General features: G+C 53.7%; 1 protein-coding gene across 5 annotated transcripts in view; it reads right to left on the bottom strand.

The window, feature by feature from the left end:
* Nucleotides 1–26,797, bottom strand: part of LPIN1 (lipin 1) — a 102,031-nt gene that overhangs the window by 31,225 nt on the left and 44,009 nt on the right. For 4 of the 5 annotated variants that reach the window (XM_090280924.1, XM_090280928.1, XM_090280926.1 and 1 more), the window contains exons 2-12: nt 17,766–17,966; nt 16,894–16,989; nt 13,482–13,789; nt 11,503–11,628; nt 9,385–9,492; nt 5,762–5,891; nt 4,250–4,553; nt 3,216–3,309; nt 2,367–2,554; nt 784–877; nt 40–109 (exon numbers count right to left, since the gene is read on the bottom strand). In XM_090280924.1, the coding sequence (XP_090137050.1) occupies nt 40–109; nt 784–877; nt 2,367–2,554; nt 3,216–3,309; nt 4,250–4,553; nt 5,762–5,891; nt 9,385–9,492; nt 11,503–11,628; nt 13,482–13,789; nt 16,894–16,989; nt 17,766–17,966 (1,719 nt within the window). The remainder of the gene's footprint in view (nt 1–39; nt 110–783; nt 878–2,366; nt 2,555–3,215; nt 3,310–4,249; nt 4,554–5,761; nt 5,892–9,384; nt 9,493–11,502; nt 11,629–13,481; nt 13,790–16,893; nt 16,990–17,765; nt 17,967–26,797) is intronic. The other variant, XM_090280927.1, reaches the window with a different exon arrangement.

Below are 26,797 nucleotides of genomic sequence, written 5' to 3'. Positions count from 1 at the left end.
TGCTCAGCACCTGCTTTTCTTCCTCGTGTTAACGCTCACCTTTGGCAAAGGTTTCTGGAAAGCCTGCATGGCCAGGAGCAGAGGGGCTGCTGTGGTCCAGTTATAATACCTAACGGGGAACAGTGAAATGAGCGTCAGGCCCAGCGCGAACCGAGACGCGGTCACGGGAAGTCCTGGAACTGCAGCCGAGTCCGTGAAGAGCCCAAAGCTGCTGCCAACACCCCAGCCCCCTCCCGTGTGCCCCAGCCTGCCCGTGGCCACACAGAGGAGCCAAGCCGCCCCAGCGGAGGCGGCGGGAGAGCAGCCCGAGACTCGCTGGGCATCAGGTCACCAACGTGCTTGGGGCACTGCCTGCCACGCCCCTAGGAAAAGGCCCCCGGGTCCCCAACTTCACAGGTAAACGCCCACGACCTCCTCTCAGGGAGAAAAGCTCGGCAACAGTCGAGAAAATGCCTGCGCGCCCCTTGACCTCAGGCGAGGAAGCTGTCAGGGTGGAGACGCAGTCCCTTCTGTCTGTCACACCCGAGGACCACCTGGGCCCGAGCCCCACGGGCCTGTGACTGCTCACTGTCCACGGAAGACCTCGCCCAGGGGACCACGGAAACCCACGGGGCCAGTGCTGACATCAGCCCACCGAGTCCATACAACGCAACGGGGACACACAGAAAAGACAGAAGTGCGTGGAATAGCCTCTAAGGTTCACGGCCCAGGTCTCTGCACCTGACAAACTGACGCGGAAACGGAATCCCGCCACCGCGGACGCGAGTCTCGGGGGACACTTACTTATTCCCAATCTTCACCACGAGGTTGGGGTCGTCGATGAGGGCGGGGTTGTCCGCAAACTGCTGGTACGACACAGCGTGCTCCAAAAATGCCTCTGGGGAAGCGATCACAGGGGACGGGGGAGAAGGGGAGAGAAGCCTGGTCACAAAAAGGAGGCCTACTGTCACCGACTCATGTTCACAGGAAGGTTTTCTGAGAGTTGACACATTCCAACTGCGCAGGTAACTCCTCCCCGGGATGCGTAAAGGGCACTTTAGCTTGTTTGGGGGCAGCGTCCACGCAGAAGGAAGGGAGCCTGAGACAGACTGGGGGTTCGGGGCAAGTGTCCCCTTAGTTGGGGTGCAGATGCCTATGCAGTGGCAGGGGTGTGGAAAATACCGTCTGCGTACGTATCTAAGGAGGCAGGTGAATGGTGAGCGGGCCTCAGACACCAGGCGACCTGGGTTTAAGTCACATTCATTGCTGTGGCCTCAGGCAAGTGCCCAATGTCCCCAAGCCTCCGTGCCCTCATCTGTCCCATGGGGACACTTCCGTGGGAACTGTGGGACAGAAGAGGCCGTGAATGGAAGGCAGGGTCCTGCCTAAGCCGAGGGCCCCTCAGCGCCCGCAGCTGGGGCTCTGACCACTGTCCCCTGTGGGACGCGCAGAGGGCCGCGTGAGGCCCAGCCGCTGCGCCAGCCCCACTCACGCCCGGAGCGGGCGGGAGGGCCCAGGGTCAGAAGGCAACTTTGCTTCACCCTCATCGGGCTGGTGGATGAGCAGGTCCAGGGCCTGGGGTAAGGGGCCCCAGTCTTTGCGTAGGAAGGAATCCGCAAAGCCATCAAGGGGCCACAGGCTGGAGATAGGGTCTGGGGTGGCGTCCCAGGCAGGAAGGTGGCTCACGAGTGACAAGGGGAAGAGGTCCTGGACCCCACCCCATTCCCTGCCAGAGATTCACACCACGGTGGGAGTGCGGGGTGGCAGTGGGCGGGGACAGTGGAGGTGGGAGCTGGGAGAGGGATCCCGAGGCTTCCGCAGGGAATCTGTCAATGGTAATGGCTGGCTGCCCCGATGGGGGGTCTTGGACCACCTCACCACGTAACTGCCCCAAGGCACTGAGAGGTCACTTCATGAAACTGATGGGTGCTATGAACTCACTCAGCCCCTAATCCAACCCTAAGAGCACCCTTCAGATACAGCTGGAAAGTGTCCCCGGACTCACCCAGAGGTCCCTCCCTCCTCCAAGACCCCAGCGTGCTTTTGCACCCCTCCAGTGCCCTGTGTTTCCATAATGCCCCCATCCTACCGCCGGCTCCCACGCCTCCGCAGGGCTGGCATGGGCCAAGGACACACCCGTGACAACGAGCAGTCCCAGGAGCCTGCTCCCTGGAGCTGTGGGTGAACAGAACCCTGAGGCCAGACCCGCGCAAGCCAGCACACGTGGCTCACGGACAGCCAGGCATCATCGGTGCTGTCATTAAGCCAGTGAAGTCACAGCGACTCCCAACGTGACCGAGCACAGCGGCCCAAGCTCCAGGGCATCCGACCGACTGCCACCAGAGGGTGCCCGTGGCCTGAGGAGCGGCGCCCCAGCCCGGCGGTACCTGTGGTTATCTCCCTGTTGTCACTGAGGCCACCGCAGAGGGAGATGACAATGGACGGCAGGTCCCGCAGGCCGTCGGAGGTGCTCTCCACCCCGCTGTCAACGCCAGAGCTGCCCACGGACTGCGGGGACTGGCTGGCCGAGCGCGCTCCGTTGTCGGCAGGCTTGGGGAGCCCAGAAGGGTCTCCGCTGGAAGGAGGAAGAGGGGAGGGCGGTCTGAGGGTCGTCCTGGTCTGGGGTCTCACACAGACATTGAACGACCCTTGCCATCGGCGACCCTGCAGAACCAGCACGTGGGCTCATTCCGGGACAGACTTTTCAGGAAAGCATCGCGAGAAGCCAGTACACGTGAAATGACTTACCGCAGGAGAGAACACGATTTTGTGCCAACCACGTCCCCTCGAATCCCCTCCCAAACCCACGTGAAGAGGGCTGAGGAGACAGCACTGCCCTAATTGGCCACAGTTCTGCGCGGGCACCCTCCACGGAGCCGTGCCCGAGGCCAGGGCCACCCTCTCCTGGGGAGACAGAGGGCCACAGGGATGCCCAGTTTGGGTCACCGCTTTGGGTTGTGGGTCACTGACCACAGCAACACAACCTCGGTGTCACCGGGGGAGACAGCCTCGTGCCTGCATTCCTGTTACAAAGGGGCAAAGCCAGCCCCCCAGAGACATCCCACACGCTTTTGTCTGCAGAGAGCGCTCAGTGCTTACTGGTTGCTTTTTCCAGTAAAACGTGAGCCTCCTGCTGCCTTTTCTCCCTTTCTAATCAAACAGCAGGGAAAAGCAAACTCACACAGATTACTCTTCAGCTCACAGAAAATGACGTGAAGAACAGCGAGCAAGCTTACTTTTTGGGGAAGTACAGGGCAGCCACCTCGGGGTCCATATCTGTGAGGTCATCCAGGTAGACGCCATCGGCACCAAGGTGTCTGCTCCGCTTATCTGTGGAAGCACAGGAGTCGAGTCAGAACGCCGTTGTTCCGGAAACACACCCGCGGACCAGTGAGGGTCCCCAGGAAGCACGTCCCACACAGTGAGCAAACACGCGCAGACACGCCCGGCCCGGCCCGGCCCCGCTGCAGAGGTCTGCGGCAGGGCACTGCTGCAAAGGCAGGTGCCCGGGGCTGCACGCGACGCTGTCACTCGCTGACTGCGTGGCTGGGACCGAGTCACATAACTGCTGAGCCTCACTGCCCGTCTGTGAAGTGCGCTCCCTCTACTGAGGTGATCACCATCGTCATCAAGTGACAAGTTTTCATTGAGCCCGATACACTGGGGCACCGCACCAACACGGTGCACTGACCGCAGGCTCCTGCCACCTCCAGCAGAGAGTTACGTCACTGGTTCACAGGCACCCGGAACCCTGTGCAAAGCTGACTGGCTAACAGGTCGGGGCTGACGTCATCACTCAGACGTGCCACCGGGGGCGCACTAAGCTAGGGCTCATGGAGCGCCTACTACGTGCCCACCACACTGGAAGCACCGAGAGACAAAGGTGAGCCAGACCGAAGAGGCTGGATCTCCCAGGGCACTTGTGTTCACGCAGAGGGTCAGGCAAAACACACTGAGAAGTGAGCACCTGCAACGTGATGAGCAGAACTTCAAACAGTGACGCACCAGGGAGAGACAAGGGACCAGATCAGCCGAACAGGACGTTCTTCCTCTGGATCCCAGCCTCCCAGAGCTGGAAAACGAGGGGTTCACTACACAACCCCCAAGACCTCCTACAACTCCGTTCTCTTAACTAATACACTCGGCAGAGGGGCACAACTGAACGTGACAGACGTCACGGCCCAGCGCTCTGAACTCCTGACGCGGGGGCCACCACTAGCAGGGCGTCACGTCCGCACAGGGGGTCCCGGGCGTCCTGGCCAGGCCGCACCTTTTCTCCGGGAAGGCGAATCCGTCTTGCCCGCGGTGGTGGACAGGGCTTTGGGCTCCTCGGCGGCCGGCAGCGGCGGGGCCACAGCGCCCAAGGCCTCGGCGTCTTCCTCGTTCACAAACTGCATCTCTATCTGAGCCCCGCTCTGCTCCCCGAGCGCCCGCAGAGGCGGCGTCCCAGCCAGCGTCAGCGACGGGTCGCTAAACGTGTCGGAGGATTCACTGCGAATGGCCTGGAAGTGCACTTTCTCGCAGACCTTCCTGCTGCTCAGCGGGCTGGAATCCTTCATCTTGTGCGGCGACGTCTAGACCAAAGGGGCAGCGGGAGGGAGAGACAGAGGGGTCAGAGCACAGACAGACAGACAGGAAAATGCATTAACTGAAGAAGCACAGTTCACCAAAAAAGAGTCTGCTGAAGTGGCCGCAGGTCGCAGGGGGCACCTAAGCCTCAGGAGTCATGTTTTGTATAAAATATCCACGGGCAAGTAGACGTGAGTGAGGTTAGCAACGGCCGGCAGGTGGCCGCCACCCAAAGCTCCATCAGGAGAACAGGAAGTGTGTCCACCCAGCGGGGGATTTGCAGTCATGAGAATAAAGGAGTAATGCTCATATACAACATGATGGAGCTTGCAAAACTCCTCTCTGATATTAGAGCCAAGGTCACGTCTATCCCTGTGGAGGGTGAGTCTGAGCAGCCACTGCAAAGAGGGGGACTTCCCAGGTGGCCCCGCTTCTTGGTCTGGCTGCCAGGTCCCATGGGCATGTTCACAGTGGGAAAACGTACTGCCCTGTGTATGCACTGATGATCTGGGTATTTCCGTGTGTGTGTGGGTATTTCACCCCCAAAATGTAAGTGGAGATTTATTTGGTGGCTGGTTCACATGCGTGGGAAATTAGCATTTCTGATTCTGTCTCTCCAAGGAGTCTCCACTTAAGGAAAAGATTCATCCAAATAAAAACTCAAATGCAATTTGTGGGTCAGAAAGCAGGGCAGGGGAGTGGCGACCAGCCCGGCATCTGATCGCACGGCTCCCACCCAGACGAGCACAGCGCGTATCCACGTGCGGCAGGCCCGTGCGCGGTGGAGCTTTACCCAGAGGGGGTGGCTCTGCGCTTTCACGCCATTTCTCCAGCCACCGGGGGCATGGGTTCGTGACACGGATCAGTTCGACAGCTCATGGGCAGAGAGCCCAGCATTTCCCGTGAAAGCTAAATATAACCTGGAAAGGGCATAAACCCACAACCTCCAAAGAGCAGGCCGTCTTGAGTCTGAACAAGAATGCTCTCAGCCTTCACTCACTGGCTCACCCGTTCCGTCGCTGGGATCATAAACAGTCAGTGTGGATACAAGAGGCTGGGGCTCCTTCCAAGAGCCTTACAATAAGTAAATTCAAGACTCTTAAAATACATGAGAATGTAAAATAGCACTTCGTGAAAGAAAACCCTGTGTCCTGGCCACGGTTTCAGAAACTGCCTGCGGCCTGCGGCGGGAGCCGAGGAGAGCGGCGCTCACCTTGGCAGCGTGCGGCAGTTCTCCCCAGAGCCAGAGCATCTCCAGGTTATTCTTCTGCATCGTCCTGTCCGCGGACTTACTGACCAACTCGGAATCGCTTTTAGGCGTTGAAGGCCGGGACCCTGAAGGACTTAACAAAACACAAACCCCTGATCAAAGCGGGGAGAGAAGCTCTTTTCCTAATGTTTCTGGCCCACGATTACATGGTTCAATAGCCCAGAAGATGCACCCAAACCACCAGCCCCTTATGACAGCGATCTTCAACCTTTGTCCTCTCAGGTGACATCAACTCATCACTAAAATTCTGCAGCGCATCAAAAAATACATTTTTTTCCGATCTGACCAAAGAAACAGGTATAATTCTGATTCAGTCACACTGGGCAGCTATTGTTATGTTGTCTGTTGTCACTGGTTTTAGGTGACAGTCTGAGAGAAAAGAGGTCAATGCCCCTGACGAAATAAAGAGCCAGGGGCTGCATGTTTCAGAAGCCCCTGCGGCGTGTCAGATGAAAACCACTGCCTTATGAGCATGCCCTGTGGCACGCCCCTGCTGTGGCCGCCAGGGGTCCCCAGCACACCCGTCCAGGTGGAAGGTACTCCCAATACGGGCAACCTGGTCCCAACCTACTGCCAAATTCCAAGTAGAAAAGATGAGAGGTAGCATTAAAAAAGGGGAAAACTGAAAAATAAAAAAGACAAGAAAGAGACAACCAGCCCCGTTCCGCCCCTCACCCTGAGCGCGCCTCTCCTGCACCCCCGGTTTCTAATCAGTCCGACAGCTGCTGCAGGGCGCGCACCATCTCTGACATGTGCCCATTCTATCCTCCATTTAAAACATAGACTAGAACCTGCGCTGGCTTTGAGAAGAGGAAATGGCATCACGGGTCAACCTGACTACAAATGCCAGATGCCACAAACTCGCTACCGTGGCAGCGGCCTCCATGCTGGGGTTTCAGAAAATATGACACCTTCCAGGGACACTTCAAAGATCCCGACTTGCTAAGGCCCCTTCTCTAACAGCACATCCCAGCACTTCGTTCTCAAGCCCAGCTTTCAGGTGGCTGTGACCTGTGTTCTCACTTCTGTTCTCTCTACTTCTGCTTTCGAGACACGAACAAAGTCTCACTCCTGTCCAGCCAGTCACCTGCCAGGAGTGATCAACTGATCTACAAAACTCGCAGCACGCTAAACATGCCGACGGGAAAAACAGAATGCCCGTTTCGTTAGTTCTTGTCTTTATCCTCCTGCCGGATTCCCCCCAGAGGGAGACGGCAGTTTTCAGGCAGGGCGGGAAGCAGGCTGCCCCAGGTCCCCTCCTGCACGGGTCCCGCCTCTTGTTGCTGCGCGTGGCCCTCTGTGTCGGCTGGAATACAGCTTTCCCGTCGGGACCAGGGGCGCTCGTGGATCAAAGCGGGACCCTCGGTGGCTAAACTGATCCAGGACGTCCTTATTCAAGCCCTGGGGACCGAGAGGACTAAGCCCGCTCCTCTTCCTCCCACACTGAGGCGCACAAAGGCTGCTTCCTTCTCCCGAGGTGCCCGCCGCACACCATCCACCTACGGGACGGGTCGCTTTCACTGTGGGGTAGCCCCCGGGTCTGCTCCTCCCTCCTGCAGAGGGCCCTGAGGTGGCATGTCCTGAGGGCACGGAAACTGGGAGGCCTCCCCTAACACACGCTTCCCTGCCCCCTAGGAAGGACCCCGTGAGCAGGATGCTGGGACCTCTACACGTCTGAGTGGGGAAGTGTGATCACTCCCCAACCTCTCTGCTTCCTCGCGTTCTGTCATGATGCTTTTCTCCAAAGGGTCACTGCTTTTCTGACCCTGCAGTGTCCACGATTATATGTTCAATATTCACGAAATATGCACAGGAAACTGGAACCAGAGGCCACGCCTCCTCCAGGGTCATCACCAGTCACACCCAAACCTCAAATCATGTGTCTGAAAAGCCCCTACTATTCACTATATTGATCACATATAACAGAGAATCTGTATTACCTTTTGTTATTATAATTTGTTTTAAATTCTGTGAAATAAATTGTCTCACCTACTGCCACTAAATTAAGTAAAGCCCTTTAGGCTGAACTTGCTCTAGAGTTGGGGGGATGGGGGGGTCGGCAAAGTTCTTCTGTCAAAGGCCAGAATGCAAATATCTCAGGCGTTGTGGACTACGCGATCTTCATCACAACTACTCGACTCTGCCATCAGCGCGCGACAGCAGCCAGAGACAAGTGCGCAAACACGCTGGCGAAGCTCCAGGAAAGCTCCGGAGGAACAGGTGGCGGGCCAGATCTGGCCCCGGGCTGCACGGAGTTTGCCAGCCTCCGCGCCAGAAGAGTGTAAATGCTGAACAGTTCCAGAGCCGGCCCCAGCTCCAGGATCCCCCCCATTCTGATCCCTCCGGGGAAAGCCACAAGGTCTCCTGAGGCATTCGGGTTTGCAAGTTCATCCTCACAAAGAAGCCAACCCTGGGGAAAGGCATAAGGAAGCCGGAGGTGCCACCTCTCACCGTGGAAACGCTACAGACGCCGTCTGTGCCCTTAGGCCAGCCGACCTCTCTCCGAGGAGTCTACACCCAACACAAGCTCACCCGGGCTGCCTGCTGCGGGAATTCAGCTGCAGGTGACTTAGTCAAAGATTCCCAATACCAACATGACTGATGAGAGAGAGGCTTCCAGAGTTTTCCACTGTCACGCATTAGACTCTTGAGATCAAGGGTTGCTCCAGAAAATAAGCTTACAAGGTCACTGCCTGCTTCTCCTCAGTAATGCATTCACGAGCCTTCCAAGTTTTCAGTGTTTCTGTGAGTCCCAATTAGGCAACTTGGTTATAACTACTCAGTGTACCTCATTTTAAAAAGGCCTTTCTTCTGGACAGGTAACCTCTGAATGAAGTATAGCCTGAGATTTGGTTCTTCAATCAAAAAGAAAAAATTCCCCAATCTAGAAATTAATCACAGCTTTATTCACTACAGTTTTAAAGGAAACCCCAAAAGTCCACTAAGCGAGACAGTGTGGGCAACCCCAAGGGAACGGAGCAGAGATCTGAGACCGCTGCATGAACCAAGAACACAAACCTATGATCCTAAAGCCTTGGGATCGATCCAAGCCTATTCTCCAAAACGCTATTCTAGAATGCTGTGAAAACTGCCGATGCCATTATTCAGAAAGTCTAATGAGATATTTAAATAGTTACTATAGCTTCCATTACACTAACGTGATGTCCTAAAGAAAGAAAACCTTGTAAACTTACTTGCAGAACAACCCTAGACAGAGAACAAAAGACCACATTCCCAATACTTCTGTATTCTATTATCAAGCACTCCACAGAATTAGGAAGAATTAGATGCTCAACCATAATTCCCCCAGAGTCAAAGTCAGCACTTCAAAAAGGATCTACAAATGCTTGAAATGAAAGGAGAATAGTAATCGATACGTATTTTCATCACAAGTAATTTGATTAGTTAGCAAAATAGATTTGTAAGAGTTAGGTCAAAATTTTCACTTCACAGAATCTCTATGCATTTGTTGCGTAAGTAATGTTGGTCAACGGTAGAACAGATTTGTAAGAATTCAATGGAACGTTTCGTCATCGAAGGCAGCCGCGCGGGGCCATGGCCGCTACCTTTCCGAAGCGTGGAGGAGGGACGACTGCGGGGGGCAGGAGCTGGAGAGCCCTGCCTCGGCCACGTCTGCCAGGCAGGGGGGCGTCCTTTTGCCATCCAGCAGGCTCCTGGGCACCGCGGGACACACGGGAGAAGGAAAGAGATCACAGGTCAGTCAGAGGAGATGCCATTTCATAGGACCGCTCTCAACAGTCACGTTTGTAAGAGCATGCACATCACTTAGGCTAAGGATATGTTGAAATCACTAAGAAAGCCAACATGAACTTCCTTCACCTCAAAAACAGGAAACTGCCCAGAGGCCTGTGTCACTTTGTTTCATTCATATGCCCATAAAAGACTGTTTTCCTTGGGTCAGAATTTAGTGCTTTACCAAGTCTGTGGGGTGTGTGGTTTGATTATCTGGGCTATCAGCTGGCTCTTTAAAGAAAACGCATAATTCCAAGTACGGAAGTTATCTATTTATCCTAAGTTGTAATCGCATGTGACAGTGGTCAGATCCACATAGTCTGACGTGATCGTCCCTCTGGATTCACAGAGTAAAACGTGAAAGACTAAGAAATGCTCTTCAGGGCTATGTTGAAAATATTTATATTAAATTCTTTAAATTAATAAAGTGTTTGAACAGATTTTTCCACCTCTTAGTGGTTTCTGCCCATTCCACATATTTTCTTCCTGAAGTACTGTGGTGTTCTCTCCTGGGGTTTATCTGCACAGACCCCTAAGGTTCCAGAAGGGTATCCGCCTGCACTGCCCGACAGGACAGCCACTGGCTGCCTGTGACTGCTGAGCATGTGAAAAGTGACCAGGCCAGACTGACACGTTCTGTACACATGAGCTACACAGCGATTTCAAACAGTACGAAAACAGAATGGGAAACCTTTCGTCACTAATGTTTGTAAAAACTGACTCCTGGAAATGCTGTTTGGATACCCTGGGTCAGAGCTAATACACCATCAGAGTTAATATCATCAGTTTCTACTTTTCAAGGACGGCTGCTGGGAGGTTGGAATTTACCTACGGGACTCGCATTAAGCTTCTGCTGGACAGCGCTGGTCTTAGGCAGAGGGGCCTCAATGAGGGGACTTGGCAGGCCCCCAGCCCCACCCTGGCTGACAGTCACTGTCCCAGTCCTGGCTGGACCCAGGCAGACAACCCGTCTAGACTTCCCCGACCTCAGGCTCAGCACCCCTGAGGGCACCAGGACAGAGTGCAGGGGACGGGCTGCAGGCACAAGCCCCGGAGTGCGCGGGGGCTCCCGTACGTCCACGTTAAACCGGAAGTCGGTCTAACACGCTAAGAATAAGAATAACCCGAGGATGTTGTTCACCATCACTTAGATCCCTATTTTTCAGCCTCCTTTCATTATGCCCACACTCCTGAGCACTGTGAGACATTTTTTCCCTATAACATCCCACCCTCCCCTGTGAAAAGTCCACGCCGAGGACGGACTGGGGACCTGTTTACATGCTGGGGCTCATCACAAGCCACAGACCAGCAGAAAGCCTGATGGTTTTTGCCACCACGAACCAATTTTCATCCCGATGGGCGGGCGGCTATTGCCACTATTGAGATGGCATGGTTTAGATCTGTGCCCCCTGCACCGGTCTCCTGAGAACTGCCCAGGAGGGCTCACATACGTTCTCATGGGTTCACTGACTTAAAAGTCCCGGGAGTCTCAGCCAGGCGATCTGCACGCGGGGTGGCCTGCGCTGTCCAGCTTACACCGGAAGTCAAGGCCAACTTGAGAGCCCATTTCAGGGACGTCAGTGTCCTTGAATCCAGCAGAACGGACTGAGCTCGGGGAGAAGGCGTCCTTCTAACAGTCCCAAGGGAGCTCGGAGGCCCCTGAAGCAACCTCAGGGTTCGGATCTATAGTGAAGTATCAAGAAAGGCTGTCCTCCCGCTTTCTCCAGTTGACAATTCGCACTGCATAACCTTCTGTGTCCCCTCAGGGAGCCAGGAGCCACTCTGACCTTAGAAGCCCATGACCTGCACAGGTCGCGCTAACCCTCACCTGTGCCTCCTGCCCTGACGTGCACTTTGGCCCGGAACTGACCTCAAACGCTCTGGCCCGGGACCGGTGAGCTCGCTCACACCCACACAGCCCAGCCGCTCACCTCGTGCTGGGCGACCACTCTTGCTCCGAGCTAGGGTACGATGCTGACGGAGGGTAGGGCATGTCTGGGGCCAGGCTTTCCTTAGGGACGTCTTCTTGGAATGGAGGCATATCATGAGAAAGAGGTCTGGTTTAAAAACAATAATAATAGTTCCAGTCAAGGAGCTATTAGCAATGGATTCACAGCAAAGACACGTTTCCATTTTTTCATGATTACCTCTACGTGCTTTGAAGAGTCACATGACCTCTTCAAACCACTGGGCCTTATTCCTGGCGGTGCGAAGGGGAAAACCGGGATATAGACACATACAACTGTGCTTTGTGCTGTCCCTGCTGTGGCTGAGTTAGAAATGTGACATTATTTTTTTCAAGTACATGGACTCGCCTACAGGCATGATGACTGCCCTGCCTGTCACTTACAATGTAACACCCTACCCAGTCCCCTTTCCCGTGTCATCTCACAAAGCCTGAGAGGCAGACCGGACCCCAAACTGGACCCCAGGGTCATAAAGCTCTGGCCATGGACGGGAGGAGCTGCTGAAAAACTAAATGACCAAACACAATCTATGCTTCATCCAGCAGAATAAATAAACAAGATAAACCAAATGTATCTTAAAATTACAAAATGGTTGCCAAGCTACCTCATTTCAGGTATAACACACTCATTACAAAATACGATTCGCTGTTTTACTCACGCAGAGGTCATCTGTCTGCATTTTTTAAAAGATTTTATTTATTTTTAGGGAGGGAAAGGAGGGAGAGAAACAGCCTCTCTCATGCCCCCAACCGGGGACCTGGCCCGCAACCCAGGCCTGTGCCCTGACTGGGAATCGAACTGGCGACCCTTTGGTCCACAGGCCGGCGTTCAGTCCACTGAGCACAGCAGCCGGGGCCATCTGCTTCCTTTGTGTTACCTGAAATACTACCTATCGCTACATTCTGGAATTAAAGGCCCAACCACTGTTCCTGAGCCCACCGCAGACAAGAGGCCGTGGTTAGGAAAAGCAACATTGCCAATCTGCCTTTATTTTTAGCCAGGGGAAAAGACACTCTCTTCTGAATAACAAAGCAGGGAGATTTTCCTGATGTTCCTTAGCCCTTCTTTATGTGAACACGATACAAAAACAATGATCAAAAATGACACAAAAATTGGAAACATCAAATATTCTTTACAAACGCGTTCTCCTTCAAAACTGGCATTTTTCACCAAAATAGTGATGTACAGAAACAGAGTTTCACCACACTGTTAAAAGCAAAGACAAAGAAAACCAATGTCCGCTACACCTGGGGCCGAGTCAGCTCGGAAAAGGAAAAGCCGGCAGGTAGAGAACAGCGGTCCTGCTCAGCCGCACTGACCCGTACGGCTAAGTCTCTCACAGGTCCGCCCCGGGTGGCACGTCAGCCAAAGGCCGGGCACTGAGGGTGCTCAGACCACGCGGTGCTGAAGCAGTGGCTTCGGGCGGGCGGGATGAGTGCGCTCCGCTCCTGCTGCTCTGCTCTGCTCTGGGGCACGGAGGGGAGCAGCCACGGAGGTCTGGCGTCACCAGCTGCCTCTCAGTTATAAGCTACATTAAATCTTTGCTGCCTGCCCTGACCAGTTTGGCTCAGTGGGTTGGAGCGTTGTCCTGCAAACCAGAGGGCTGCAGGTTCGATTCCCAGCCAAGGCACATGCCTGGGATGCAGGTTCAGTCCCTGGTCTGAGCTCATGCAAAAGACAACGGATTGGAGTTCCTCTCTCACATCGATGATTCTCTCCCTCTCTCTCCCTCCCTCCCTTTCCCTCTCTCTAAAAATAATTTTTGTTTAATCTTTGCTACTTAAAGACTGGGTCCACAGGATTCCAAAATTCAGCCTAAAAGGCATTAACAGAAGAATAAGGAATTCTGGGGTGGGGGCGGGGGCAGGGAGGGATTATAAGAACCCCCTTAAAAAGTCACGTCGCCCAGTTCTAACGGGGTCCTGCCTCTGCCTGACACTCACCTGCCGCTGTCGGGTGGGTCCACCTCCTCGTCGGAGCTCATCTCTATGGGGAACATGTCTTCGTCCTCCGAAGTGTTCCCGTTGTCGTCTCTTTTCAGGCTGTCCAGCTGGGACTTCCTCCTCCTCTTTCTCCTCTTCTTCACCGAGGAGCCCCCGGAAGGGGACTCACTGGGAGCCAGGACCGGGGCAGGCGTGCCGGCATCCAGGCCTCTCCCCCGATCCACCGAGTTCCTCCTCAGCTGGCACTCCATTCGCGCGGCCCCTTCCGACAGGATCGGGGAGGTGGCCAGGTGCATGGGAATCACTTCCTGAGGGACAGAAGATGTTTTATAAAATAGCCTCGTTCACCTGGGTCTAAGGAGCAGGATCGTGCCCAGGGCATGCCGGCCAGTGTTCCTGCAGGAGCCCCAGCCCCGCTCAGGGAGGGCCACGCAGCAGCGGGAAGGGACCACCCAGCGACCTGGACAGAAGACCACACGTGGACAATTAATTCATTAAATGCCACCGTGCCCTGAATCCTCCTTTTCCTTATTATAACAAAGGCAGGCAAGTGTCAGTGATTTCAGGCACCAAAATTCAACTTTGTCTGAACGCTTCAGGCTAAAGAAGGAAAAGCGAACTTTGAGTCCTCACATTACCCTGCGAACTAGCCTCAGTTTTGCATTTCAGTGACAGTAAGGGACTGCGTGCACGTTTTTAATAGGCACTGAATTAAGATGTCCACAACAAGTTTTAGAAAAGCACTGGACAGAGCCCGTGCTGCGCCCAGGTGCCCGCCCATGCCAGGGGACATCCAGACATGTGATGTCCAGTAGTTAGACACTGACCCTTTTCTTAAAAACAAAAGGAAAAAAAATACACAGCCTGTCAATGTAATAGGTGGTTGGTGATTCACCAGCATTTTAAAAACTATAGGAATCATTTGTTAATGACTCATTTATTATGAGAAACCTGGTAACAGGAAGGGAAGAATACACGTAAAAGGGGAGACGGCAGAGAGCGGCTTAGAAGAGAACAGCAAGTGTGGAACGGACACAAAACCAGCATCTGAGAGGCACAGCCTTAGGCTGGGCGGGACGGGGAGGCCGGGCGGGACGGGGAGACCGGATGGGACAGGAGATGCCATCTCACCCAGCTGCTCAACTGGACCAAGGGAAGAAGGAACAGAGAGAGCACCGACACTGGGTCAAGAGCCCAAAGGAAGGTCCCACCACTGAGGAGCGGAGGGGTGGAGCCCTGCAGCGGAGGGGCGGGGGCATCCTGCCGCAGTCTGGTGAGGAAAAACACAGGGCTCCTCAGTTTCCAGAAGCTTCTTAGGGACAGAAAGGGCCATCCGATGGGACAGAACACACTCTGGCCACCTGACCCCGTCCCGGCCACCGGCATCCACCCTGGAAGGCCAGCCCAACAGGCCCTCTGCGGTTTGCAGCTTCTTCACCCAAAATGCTTCCTTCCCAGCTCTTACGACATAACATCTGTTGAAAGCCAAGTGCAGAGAGAAGTTAAAAAGGCAAGTGTGCGTTTGAGGTGGGAAGAGTTCCTGTCAAAGCACCATTAGGGACAAGTCGTAATCTCTCAGCCTTCCCTGTGAATAGAGAGATCAGAGCAGGCAGGCAGGGGCCCCTGACAGCCAGGGGGCAGTCGCAGAAGAAGCCAGGGGGCAGGCGGGGGACAAGGATGCTGGCCCCCTGGAGCCACACCTGTGGGCAGATCACAAGGAAGCCAAATGTGAGACGGGTCTGTCCTGAAACTGAGCACAGGGACGTCTGCTTCAGAGCCATTTCTTTCTAACCAGGCTGCCTTCCCATAAAGGAATTAGTTCAAGCAGATTTTTTTCAGTGATCACTACATCAGATCACTTTTATTCTCTTTCTCAGTGAGTCAAAGTTTTTAAAAAGTGGTTTATCTAGAAGAAAACACAGAGATACATCTTAGTGACCTTGGACTTGGCAAAGGATTCTCAGACATGACACCAAAAGCACAGGCAACAAGAGGAGAAGTGGATGCATCGGACGACATCCAAGTGTAAAACTCTGTGCTTCGAAGGACACCGTCAAGAAAGTGAAGACAGATAACAGAAGAACATATCTAGAAGTCACATATCTGACAAGGGACTTGTATCTAGAATATATGACAAATGCCTACAACCCAATAAGAAGAAGACAAATAACCCAATTAAGAAATGAGCGAAGGACCTGAATAAACGTTTCTCCAAAGAAGATACATCATTGGCCGATAAGCACTTGGAAAGAAGCTCAACATCCTTGGTCATCAGGGAAATGAAGGTAACTCAAAACCACAACGGGCCGCCACCTCCCACGCTCTGGGACGGCGACAGCCACCACGTCAGACCATGAGCGTCTGACCGTGACGTGCTGCTGCTGAGCACGTGAGCGGCGCAGCGTTCTGCACAACAGACTGGCAGCTCCTCCAGTGTTAAGCGCCGAGTGACCATCGGACCCAGCAACCCCGCCCCCAGGTGCACACCCAAGAGAGAGGAAAGCACCGCCCAGGTGGGGACCGGCACACAGGTGTTCTCGGCAGCACCCTCCGCAGCAGCCACAAGGCGAGAACAACCCTCGTGGCCCTCCGCACGTGAGAGGAGACATGAGCGCAGTGTCTGGACACAGGGGGCCACCGCCCACCAGACAAGCGAACGAAGTACCGACACCCGCTGGAACACAGATGGCCTTGTGCTGGGACGCGGATGGCCTTGAGGACGCGATGGTAAGTGACAGCAGACAGGCACACAGGACCGCGTATGACAGGAGCCCGTTTGTGGGAGATCTCAGAAGAGGGGAACCCACTGAGGCAGAAAGCGGGCCAGGGCTGCCCAGGGCTCCGGGAGGTGGGGTCAGGGGTGCAGATGGGGCGGTGACAGCTCCAGGGGACAACGTTTCTTCTTGAGGTGACGAATGACCGAAAATTAACAGTGGCAACAGCTGCACACATCAGTGAAAATACTAAGAACCACTGAATGGCACACTTGAAATGGATAAATTTAGGGTACGAGAATTATCTCAACGCTGTTAGAAAGTTTAACATTAAAAAAAAAAGTAATCTGGTCACTCACTAAATAAAAATTCCAACGCTCAGCCACCTGAGACCTGACAGCAGCAGAATCCGCATGCTCTGGACAAGGGCTCAGGCCACGGCGATTCGGTCCTTCTGTCTCCCCGCAAACAGGGAGCAAATGCCAGCAGCCAGGACGGCTGCGTCCCGTGCGCACCCAGCACCCGGCAGCCTGTCTGGCCAGGTCCCCAGGTCAGCCCGGCGCCCGCTCTCCCTGCAGCCATCGTCTGTCCGCACAGCCAGGCGTCAACGTCCTCCCCGCGACACGTCCGCTGTCCCCCAGATAAGCACTGCTCAAAGCTCAGAGCCAGGAAGGAACCCGACCGCCGGCCGGCCTTACCTGATCATTATCCGTCTCCTGAACAAAAAATGCTTCTCCATTATCTCCCAATTTCATGTGCAAATCCACAGATTCCCCGTTGATTTCTATGTCAACCTGAAAGGAAAACAGGTGTCTCCACGGCAGGAAACGAACCTCACGGGGACGGCCACACCCCCACAGGATACCCGCTCCTGAATCACATACGTGCTGCAAACATCCCACCGTTCCCAGTCCCGACCGGCCAGTCCAGTCCTACCTGCGCTTCCCCATCAGGAAATGGAGTCGAGCCCCCACCCCACCCCACCCCCACCTTGAGCCCGGACAGGCTTGTGACTAGCTGCACGAGCAGAACACAAGAGAATGACACGTGGGACTTCAGGGGCGAGGTCAGAAAAAACTGCAGCATCCGCTCAGCTGGTTCTCTCTCTCTCTCTCTGGAGGCGTCTGCCCTTGTGGCCAGCCACCATGTTGTGAGGATGCCCAGGCCACGTGGAGAGGCCCACAGCCTCCCGAGAGGCCAGCTACGGGCCACCGTCATGTGTGAGCGGGAACATACTCAGAGGGTTGCAGCCCCCGGCTCTGAGTCCTCCAGCTGAGGCCCAGGTGGCGACAGTGGAGGCAGACAGCCCTACCATGCTCGGCCTGGATTCCTGACCACAGGGCCCAGGAGCTTAATGAACAGCTGGTCCGTGTCAGGCAATCTGGGACTGATTTTCACAGCCGTGGTAACCAGAACCATTCGAATGAACTGTCGATTCGGTGAACAGCCCTTTCCAACAGAGAGCTAAACATCTGGGCCCACGACAAGCTCTGGAGACGTGAAGACACAGAGCTACAGTCACTTTCTCTGCGGAGAGAAGCCCCCCGGGACCCAGGTCCCGGGCTCTCACCACTTTCTCTCGGGAGCGCAGGACCCCCATCTTCCCGAAGCGGACGTGGAACGGGGAGCACTGCAGGCTCCCGTTGGGCTGGCGGACAACGATGATATCGATGCATCCCGACAGGGTGGCAGGGTTCAGTCCCTTATAGAGCTCCTTCACGGTGACAAACACCTGGCCCGCCAACTGCCCGACGTAGTTCATGGTGTCCGCCTAGAACAGAGACAGCAAAATGCACACAAGCGATCAGTTATTCGGGGCAGGCCAGCCACGCAGAGCCAGTCAAAATGGAATCCTCATTTCAAAGCATGGATCACATGTTCATTAGGTTCCCTGGCATGGTCTCTAATCGCCCCCCCCAGCCCACCTTCACCCCAAACAGCGAGACCACCAGCCCCCACTGTGGAGACGCAAGAGGCCTAACCGCCATCAGCACGAGGCCCTTCCTTGCGGAGGACAACACTCCTTGTCCAAGGCGCCCTCGCGGCCCTGCCGCCCGCACGTGCTCTGGGTCTACGTGCAGGTTTGGCCGACTAAATCTCAAGATTCTTGAGCAAGACTGTATCTGAGACCTCTTAGTATCCCCCACATGCCAAATCAGTTGGAAAAAAATTACTATGTTTACTGGACAAGAAAAAAAGGGATTATTATTTTGACCAATCCCACCCTGGTCCTTGCCTGCCCACGTGACTCTCTTCCACACTCCTGGGGCCATCTGGGCTCAGCTTTGGTTTCTCTGCCCAGATAATCGGCTGAAGTCCCCTTAGCCAATGTGCAAGGCACCTATTCTACAAAGGGCCTGGTGCTGGGGACCCTGATACGGGACAAAGGAGACACGGTCCCAACCCACTGAAAGGACTAGCAGGCTCATGCAGCAGGGAGTAGTGAAGCACGGGTCCCTAAAACACGGTCAGCGTCACTGTGGGTGTCCCTATAGTTTAAGTGCGCGCTGAGGGAGCCGGGACAGGACATTGGGGGGTGCACCACAGAGGCGGGTCATGGGGCTGGGAGGGGGCTGGCGCGCCCTCAGGTGGGACCGTGGACGAGGGTCCTGCAGGAGGAGAGGGGTGTGTGAAGACATGTGAAGACACAGGCATGGCTGTCTCTGCACCAGGGAACGGCGGGGGGAGTGTAGGAACCACGCCAGGAGATTCGGATGTTGCCAGGTAGCAACGTGAAGCCACAGGAGTTGCGGGAATAACACACGGGTGCTTCAGACCGCGATTTGGAAATAGCGCCATGGTAGAAGTACAGACAGCTGACAAGAAAAGAAACTGAAGGCAGCAAGACCAAGTGGCAGCTGTGTGTGACAGTGCAGACTGAAAGGTGAGTGACAGAAGAAATGGGAGCAAAGGGACAATGCAGGAGACACCCAGGCACAGAGCAGTGGGGGCGGGGCTGGCACTGTGCTCTGGCTCCGCCCACCACCCCGGTGCTGATCCACAGCCCCACCTCCAGTCCCATGGCAGTGCCCTGTCACCTGTCCTGATGGGCCCAGGGCACTGAGGTCTGACACGGCAACCTGTCTCTGTGCCCTCCTCCTCCTCACTCAGCTTCACTGGGCCACCGCACCCACCGCCTCCCAAGAATGGGGCTGCGCTGACCGGTCCTTCCGCTCTGGGTCCCATCCTCCCAGCTCCAGCAGCCTTACACCAGGGGCCTGGTCCACACCCTCGTCTCCCTGCCTCTCTGCACACACAGCTCTTTGGTGAACTTGTGGGACCATGTGGTTCAAATACCTGAGTAGGAACGGCTTACACAATGTGACTTTCAATCCATGGACCCCGAGACCTGGCCCTTTCTCCCAGTCCGTGGGCCTCGATTCTCCAAGGCGCTGACCTACCCATGGCGCAGGTGGGACACCCTGACCCCGTCCACCTCAGGTCCCTTACAATGATTCCTGCAGCCACCACCCCTGTGCCCGACTAGCCTCCAGTCCCAGTTTGGTTCTGCGAACTTCCTTGCTCTGATGCGTCTGTTTTGCCATGTGGGTTTCCTGTCCATTGGTGAAGCTGGATTCTCCTTGAAGCCAAGGATGAAGCCTCTGCACTCATCACTAAGTGGCATGTGACCCTTTCCCTAGCAGGGACGGCCTGAACCCACCCCAGTGCCACTGCTGCTGCTAACACCGCTCCCGAGAAGACCTCAGGACCTGCCAACAAACATTTTTCATTCACGAGAAAGAGCAAGCTCAGAACTGGACGGGAGGACCCCATCTCTGCCTCCCCGGCTTCTCATCTGTAAAACGAGGACGTTGGCCAGGATGACCTGGAGGTGCAATTCTAGCTCCAACCACCCGAAGATAAAGGCCGCACTCCTGAACTCTGAGCGACTGAACGGGCGTCTTCAATAATTTAAACTCAATGCTCCTCTGTTCTCTTGTCCCCAAGAACAAAGCATCCGTCCCCCTTGTCAATGAGCAAACGCAAGGTTATCATGCAGAATCCGAGAATTTGGAAGCTGGCAGAATCCTGACTGAGCTGATGGTCTGACACTCTGGTTTTAAAGAAATAAAGCCCAGAAATGAGAAGCGACTTAGGCAGACTTCCTCCACGGCAGAGGCGGACGGAGCCCAGACTCAGGTTTCCCGATTTCCACTCTTGCGATCTTTGCTTTGTGCATGACACGGGAGTTGGCCTGAATTATTTTCCTATCATAAATAATTAGATATTGCTATGACATCTTTACCTATCCCCTCCCTTGCATAACTTAGTTGCAAATCTGAAAATACTTCCATTTAGAAGCAGAAAATCTGTTCATAATTCCTAACAAATGACAGTGTCATGGCCCCAACGGCAATACTCTCGTGTCCCCAGCATCTACACCCTGAGGCTACCTTAGCTGAGCACTAAGAATTTGTTAAAAGGGAGAATACTACCACCTCCCACCTGTTAGAACAGCTACTATCAAAAAGCAGGAAAAAAAACATGCATTGGTGAAGATGTGGAGAAACCGGGGCCCACATGCACTGGTCATGGGAATGCAAAATCACGCAGCCACTAAAGAACAGTGTACTGATCCTTCAAAAAATTAAAAACAGAACTACTGTATGATCTAACAATTCTACTTCTAGGTATGTATCCAAAAAAGTTGAATTGACAGCAAGGTCTTGAAGAGATATCCACACACCCAGGCTCACAGCAGCATTATTCCCATCGAAAAAAGAATGAATAAAACATGGTATACGCACACAATGGAATATTAGTCAGCCTTACAAAGGAAGGAGGACTTCCAGTCAAGATGGAGGTGTAGGCAGACACGCGTCACCTCCTCATACAACCACAAAAAAAATGACAACTAAATCTCAAAACCAGTAACACCCAGAACTGTCAGAAAACTGAACTGTATGGAAGTCCAACAACCAAGGATTTAAGGAAGCCACATTCATCCAGACGGGTAGGAGGGGCAGAGACACAGAGACAAGCAGAGGTGGTGTGTGGTGCAGACAGGGGCTGGTAGAACGGACTGTCCCCCATTCATGTGCGGTGGACAAAAATTGGGAGGGATACCCTGGTAGGGAGTGATCCCAGCTCCAGGCCAGACCACACAGCCCAGGGTCCCAGCACCAGGAAGATAAGTCCCCATAACTTCTGATTGTAAAAACAAGTGGGGGTTGGGGCTGTGGAAGAAGCTGCCAAATTATCAGGAAACTCAGTTTAAAGGGCCCACATGGTCTTAAAACATACGCAAACCCAACCACTCTGGGATTCAGCACCAGGGCTACAACTGGATAGTGCCAGTTGCATACGGGGAGTGGGTGAGATGACTGGAAATGGGGCAAGTAACCCCACCCTAGAGATTACCTAAGGCTCCAACCCCCAAAATTTACAGGTGCCTTTTCAACAATAGGCCATGCTACTAAGACAGGGAGTCAAAGCAGCTCTACCTAATACACAGAAACAAACACAGGGAGGCTGCCAGATTGAGGAAACAAAGTAATATGGCCCAAATGAAGAAACAGGAAAAAACCCCAGAAATAGAACTAAACAAAATGGAGATAGCCAACCTATCAGATGCAGAGTTCAAAACACTGGTGATCAGGATGCTCAGAGAACTCACTGAGTACAGCAACAACATAAAGGAAGAAACAAAAGTTACAATAAGTGAAACTAAAAAAAAAAAAAAACTACAGGGAAGGGAGCTGGGATTCAAATCAACAATTTGGAACACAAGCAAGAAATAAACATTCAACCAGAACAGGGAAAAGGAACAAGAATGCAAAAAAACAACGAGACAACTTTAAATGTACCAGCATATGAATCATAGGGGTGCCAGAGGAAAAGAGAAAGAGCAAGAAATTGAAAATTCCTTTGAAAAAATAATGGAAGAAAACTTCCCTAATCTGGTGAAGAAAATAGACATACAAGTCCAGGAAGCACAGAGTCCCAAACAAGTTGGACTCAGAGAGGACCACACCAAGACACATCATAATTAAAATGCTGAAGGTTAAAGATAAAGAGATAACCTTAAAAGCAGCAAGTGAAAAACAGAGTTACCTACAAAGGTGGTCCCATGAGACTGTCAGCTGATTTCTCAAAAGAAACTTTGCAGGCAAGAAGAGACTGGCAAGAAGCATTCACAGTGATGGAAGGCAAGGCCCTACAACCAGTATTACTCTCTCCAGCAAAGCTATCCTTTAGAATGGAAGGGCAGATAAAGTGCTTCCCAGACAAGGTAAAGCTAAAGGAGTTCATCATCATCAAGCCATTATTACATGAAATGCTAAAGGGACTCATGTATAAAAAGAAGAAGATCAAAACCATGAGCATTAAAAAGGCAACAAATTCACAACTAGCAATAACTGAATCTAAAAAAAGAAAGAAAGAAAAAAAAAATAAGCAAACAACCAGAGCAGGAACAGAATCATAGGTATGGGGATCATTTGGAGGGTTATCAGCTGGGAGGGGGAGGGGGAGAAATGGGGAAATGGTGCGGGGACTAAGAAGCATAATTGGTAGGAACACAAGAGACAGGGGGAAGTTAAAAATATAGGAAAGGGTGAAGCCGAGGAACTTATATGCACAACTCATGGACATGAACTAAGGGGGTGGGGGTTGCTGAAGGGAAGGCGGGGTACCAGGCAGGGGGATAAAGGAGAAAAAATTGAGACAACTGTAATAGCATAATCAATAAAATATATTTTTTTAAAAAATCAAGGAAATTCTGGCACATGCTACAATGTGGATGGACCTCGAGGACATCATACTAAGTGAAATAAGCCAGTCACAGGAAAAAAAACACAAAATACGTTACGGTCTCACTTAGACAAGGCAGCTGGAGCAAACTCACAGAAACAGGGCCGCGGGGAGGGGGTGGGGGAGGGAGGCGGTGTGTGAGGGGCACCGAGCTCCTTCCCGCGGACGAGCACCGGTCTGCAGCTGGGGGGCAGCGGCGGGCATCCCAACGCCCATGTGTGCATGGTAAGTGCCCTGAACTGTACACTTAAAAATGGTTGTGAAGACAGTAAATTTTACATTATGCGTATTTCACTGCAATTTCAAAAAATGTTTAAGGGGGAGAGGAAGACCGCTGTATTAACCAGAACTCGTTTCAAGAAGATGAATCTTGTCTGGTTAAAAGTTTTCTTTGGAAGCCCCTGGGCCTTGGAGGCACGGGCGAGGGTGGCCAGTTTTAGCCGGGGCACCTGTGTGGTTGAGGGGCGCTGGCCAGCTGGGGGCAGAACGGCTCTTCTTCATCTGCCCCTGCTCCAGAGCCCCCCAAAATAAAAGTGGGGTAAACACGCACACAGCAGAGGAATACGCCGGCCGGGCGCCGGTTCCCAGTTCCAGGCCTGCAGCTCCCTTGGAAGTAAAAGGGTCGAGAAAGAAGCCAATTCAATTTGCCTGAAGAAGCCGGACAAACCAGCCCGACACCCTCACCGCCCCGCACAAGCTGGCGGTCACTGTCCCACTGAGACCCGTGACCAGGCCTGGGGGCAGTATCTGCTTTGAAGGAGAGATATCTAACTGCCCCAAGAGTAACAGAAGTAAACCCTAGAGAACAAAACAAAACGCTTAAATTTCCAGTTGGACAGCCTGGAGACATGCCCCCCACCCCCATCCCGTACCAAATTACTTTAAATCCGTTGATTTTAATCTCAAAATCTGGCCCGAAGGAGCTGCTTCGCCCGTCAGGGCTCCGTGTCCCACCTGAAACAGGGTTCCGCGACCCCAGTTCGAAAGGTTTCCAAAGCGAGCTAGGCCCAACCTCACAAAACCCTCTGGCCAAGCTGGGGTTCCCCGCGCTGCGGGGTGGATTTTCAGAGTAACGCGGAGGTTAAGAAACGAGTACATGTATTTTCTTAACGTGACATTTTGCTTGTGCCAGGAACTAACTGTCAGTCCCGAGGCAGCCGGATTGAAAAATGACTGACCCCGTGACCAGGAAAACAAACGCGGGGCTCACAGCTCCCTAAGCAGGAACTTCCCCAGAGCCTCAGGCGCCACGGCGGTCAGAGTTGCCGGGTTTAAGAGGTGCAGCCCAGCAGAGGCCGGGGGGTCTCCTACGGGCCCTCAAGGAGGGCTGGGCGTCCCCAGCAGCCCCTACTCCTGCGAGCCCCCAAGGTGGCCCGGGGATAGGCTCCATCCCACTCGGTCCCCACCTGCTCTGTATACGGCTTGTCCCTGACACCCGGTCTCCAGACTCTCTCCTGCGACCACCCTTGACAGCTTGACTTTTTGGATTAATGCTAACCATCTGAGGCTCTAATATCCCACTGGACTACCGTTTTCCCAGCTATTCCTCCCTCAATGAAAAACTCCTACAACACTTACATTAGACACACATAGATAACACCCCAGGAACTTAAAAATCCAGAAGCTTATGTCCACCTGGGACTCTTCTTACCACTTTAATAATAGCATGTTCAACTTGCAATGGGTCAACTATTAAAACTAAATGTGGAAATTTGAAATATTTTAGGCCAAGCTCCTTAATCATCAATTCAGGAATCAATAGTCCCACTTGTTTATTACACGAGTGGGTAGGAGTGATTCCCACTCTCTTTCCAGTTCTCCCAACTGTGATGTTATCAGTGGCACGTTATCTAGGAAATAACTGTGTCTCCATTTTAATATCACGGGTTTGCTCCTTGGAAGCGCATCGGGGACGGGGTGCCGCACCCAGCCTGCCCCACGCTGCCCCTCTTCTCCGGGAAGGCTGCAGACCAGGAGGGCTCGGGCATGAACCTCGCCTCGGCCAAGGGCAAAAATGAATGCATAACACTCAGCAAATACAGTTCTCAGCATCGCCATCACCGTTAAATCCTCCTCACTTCCACTCTTCGTTCTGCTTTCTTCTGAGACTTTGGTGCCCTACAAGAGGCCCACGGTCCCTCCTTCATTCGTGCTTCCCGTTGCCTCCTCCTCGTCCTTCCTTGGCGGCTGCCCAGCCTCTTCCGCGGCCCTCCGGCTCAGTGTGTGACCTGACCTCCCCTCCAGGACAGGGGCTTGATAAACGGGGGCTGGCATTTGTCAAGGGGCTGGACAGACCTCGTCCCCCAAACTGGTCTGCTCTCCTGAGGAAAGCACCTCTGGGAGGATTGGATTAAATCTATACGGTGACTGTCTTCCAAAAGTGAAAGTGTGTCACACCAAAAAATATATATTTTTTACTGATCTGACCAAAAAATAGATATAATTTTGATTGATTTATTAAAAAAAATAATAGTAGTAGTAATTACCTACCCTTTTTGCTCCAGAGTGACTTTTTTAAAAATCAGGTGCCTATTGTTGTACGTAAGGACTTCTGGTACGAAGAAGTAACCAATCAGACGCAGCCTTATTATGCAACATGACTGATAAGATGCAGCTCTGTTACATGACCTGTATATTTATAGTTCAAGACAGGGCATTCACACCAGACAGCTACGTGTCGGCTGCTGTCATGCTTTTCTTCGCCAATCTAAGGAAAAAGCGGTCGGTGCCCCTGACTCAACAGTCAGGTGTGGAGTGTTTCAAACACTCCTGTGGCCCCGGGTTTAGAACGCGTTTCAGTCGGCACAACGGAGACAGGATGCGGGGTCGGAGCTGCCTCCTTCCCCCTCTTAGCACCTGAAACCAAAGGCGTGCCCGGCACACGGACCAGCGGGGAACCGTATGCATTTCTGGTGACACCATGGCGGCCAGGAAGGGGGCGTGAAGGCAGGACCGGCACCTGCGCTGCAGAGGGCCCCGCCGCTGCAGGGCCCCCGACAGCCTCTCGCGCTGGAGGGAGGAACGAGCCGGCACACGGGCAGAAACGGGGCAACGCGCTAGAAGCCATGGGGCAGACAACGGAAAACAGGTTCCCCACCTGCACTGGGGCTTCGGCAGAGGCTAACCTTCGATTCCTCTTTGAAAGGACATCCTGAAGGAGACGGGCTTCCAGGCTCTGGGAGGACACAAATCCTGCTGCCCCGACGATGTTCACTGCTGGGCTGCCCGCTGCACAGCCCCGGCCCCCGGCCCCCGGCCCCCGGCACTCAGCTCTCAAGGGTGGCAGACGCAGCCCCGGTACCCAGCCTGACACACAGCCAGCAGCTCCCGGGATCATCACTGTGGGCCACGCCGATAAAATGCTGGTTAGGAGACAGACTTGAGTGGACGTGGAAAACCACGCAGGGACGCTACCAACTTCGGAGAGAAAGTAATACGCAAAGCCATCAGGCCTGACCCCCATTTATGCTCCAAAGCCTTAACGTATCACTCACTGAACCCCAAGAAGAAGCGGCGCGAACCTCCCCACTACCTCTGTAGAGCATCTCACAACATGCAAAACCCCTTTGCCCAGGTGAGCGCACCTGAGGCAAGTCTAAGCAACCCTGCGCAGCAGCCAGGACCAGCGTTATCACCCCATTTGGGACGAGGAACCGGGGCGCTAAGTTTGCACGACGTTCGTTCAGAGCAGCGCGGCCAGGGAGGGGCGGAGGGGAGAGAGGAGCCTGACTCTCCGGAGTGCTCCTCGGACACCCTGTTCTCCTGGGCACAGCGCTGCCTCCCCCGTCTCACCAGATACAACGGGGATCAACGTGTGAGGCCCAGTTATAGAAAAAGCCCTCGTGTGGC

This window comes from Furipterus horrens, unplaced genomic scaffold (genome assembly GCF_987537825.1).
Source record: "Furipterus horrens unplaced genomic scaffold, mFurHor1.1.pri manual_scaffold_6, whole genome shotgun sequence".
NCBI classification, from domain to species: domain Eukaryota; kingdom Metazoa; phylum Chordata; class Mammalia; order Chiroptera; family Furipteridae; genus Furipterus; species Furipterus horrens.
Note: the sequence above shows the minus strand (reverse complement) of the source record. Positions and strands in the feature narration are given on the sequence as shown.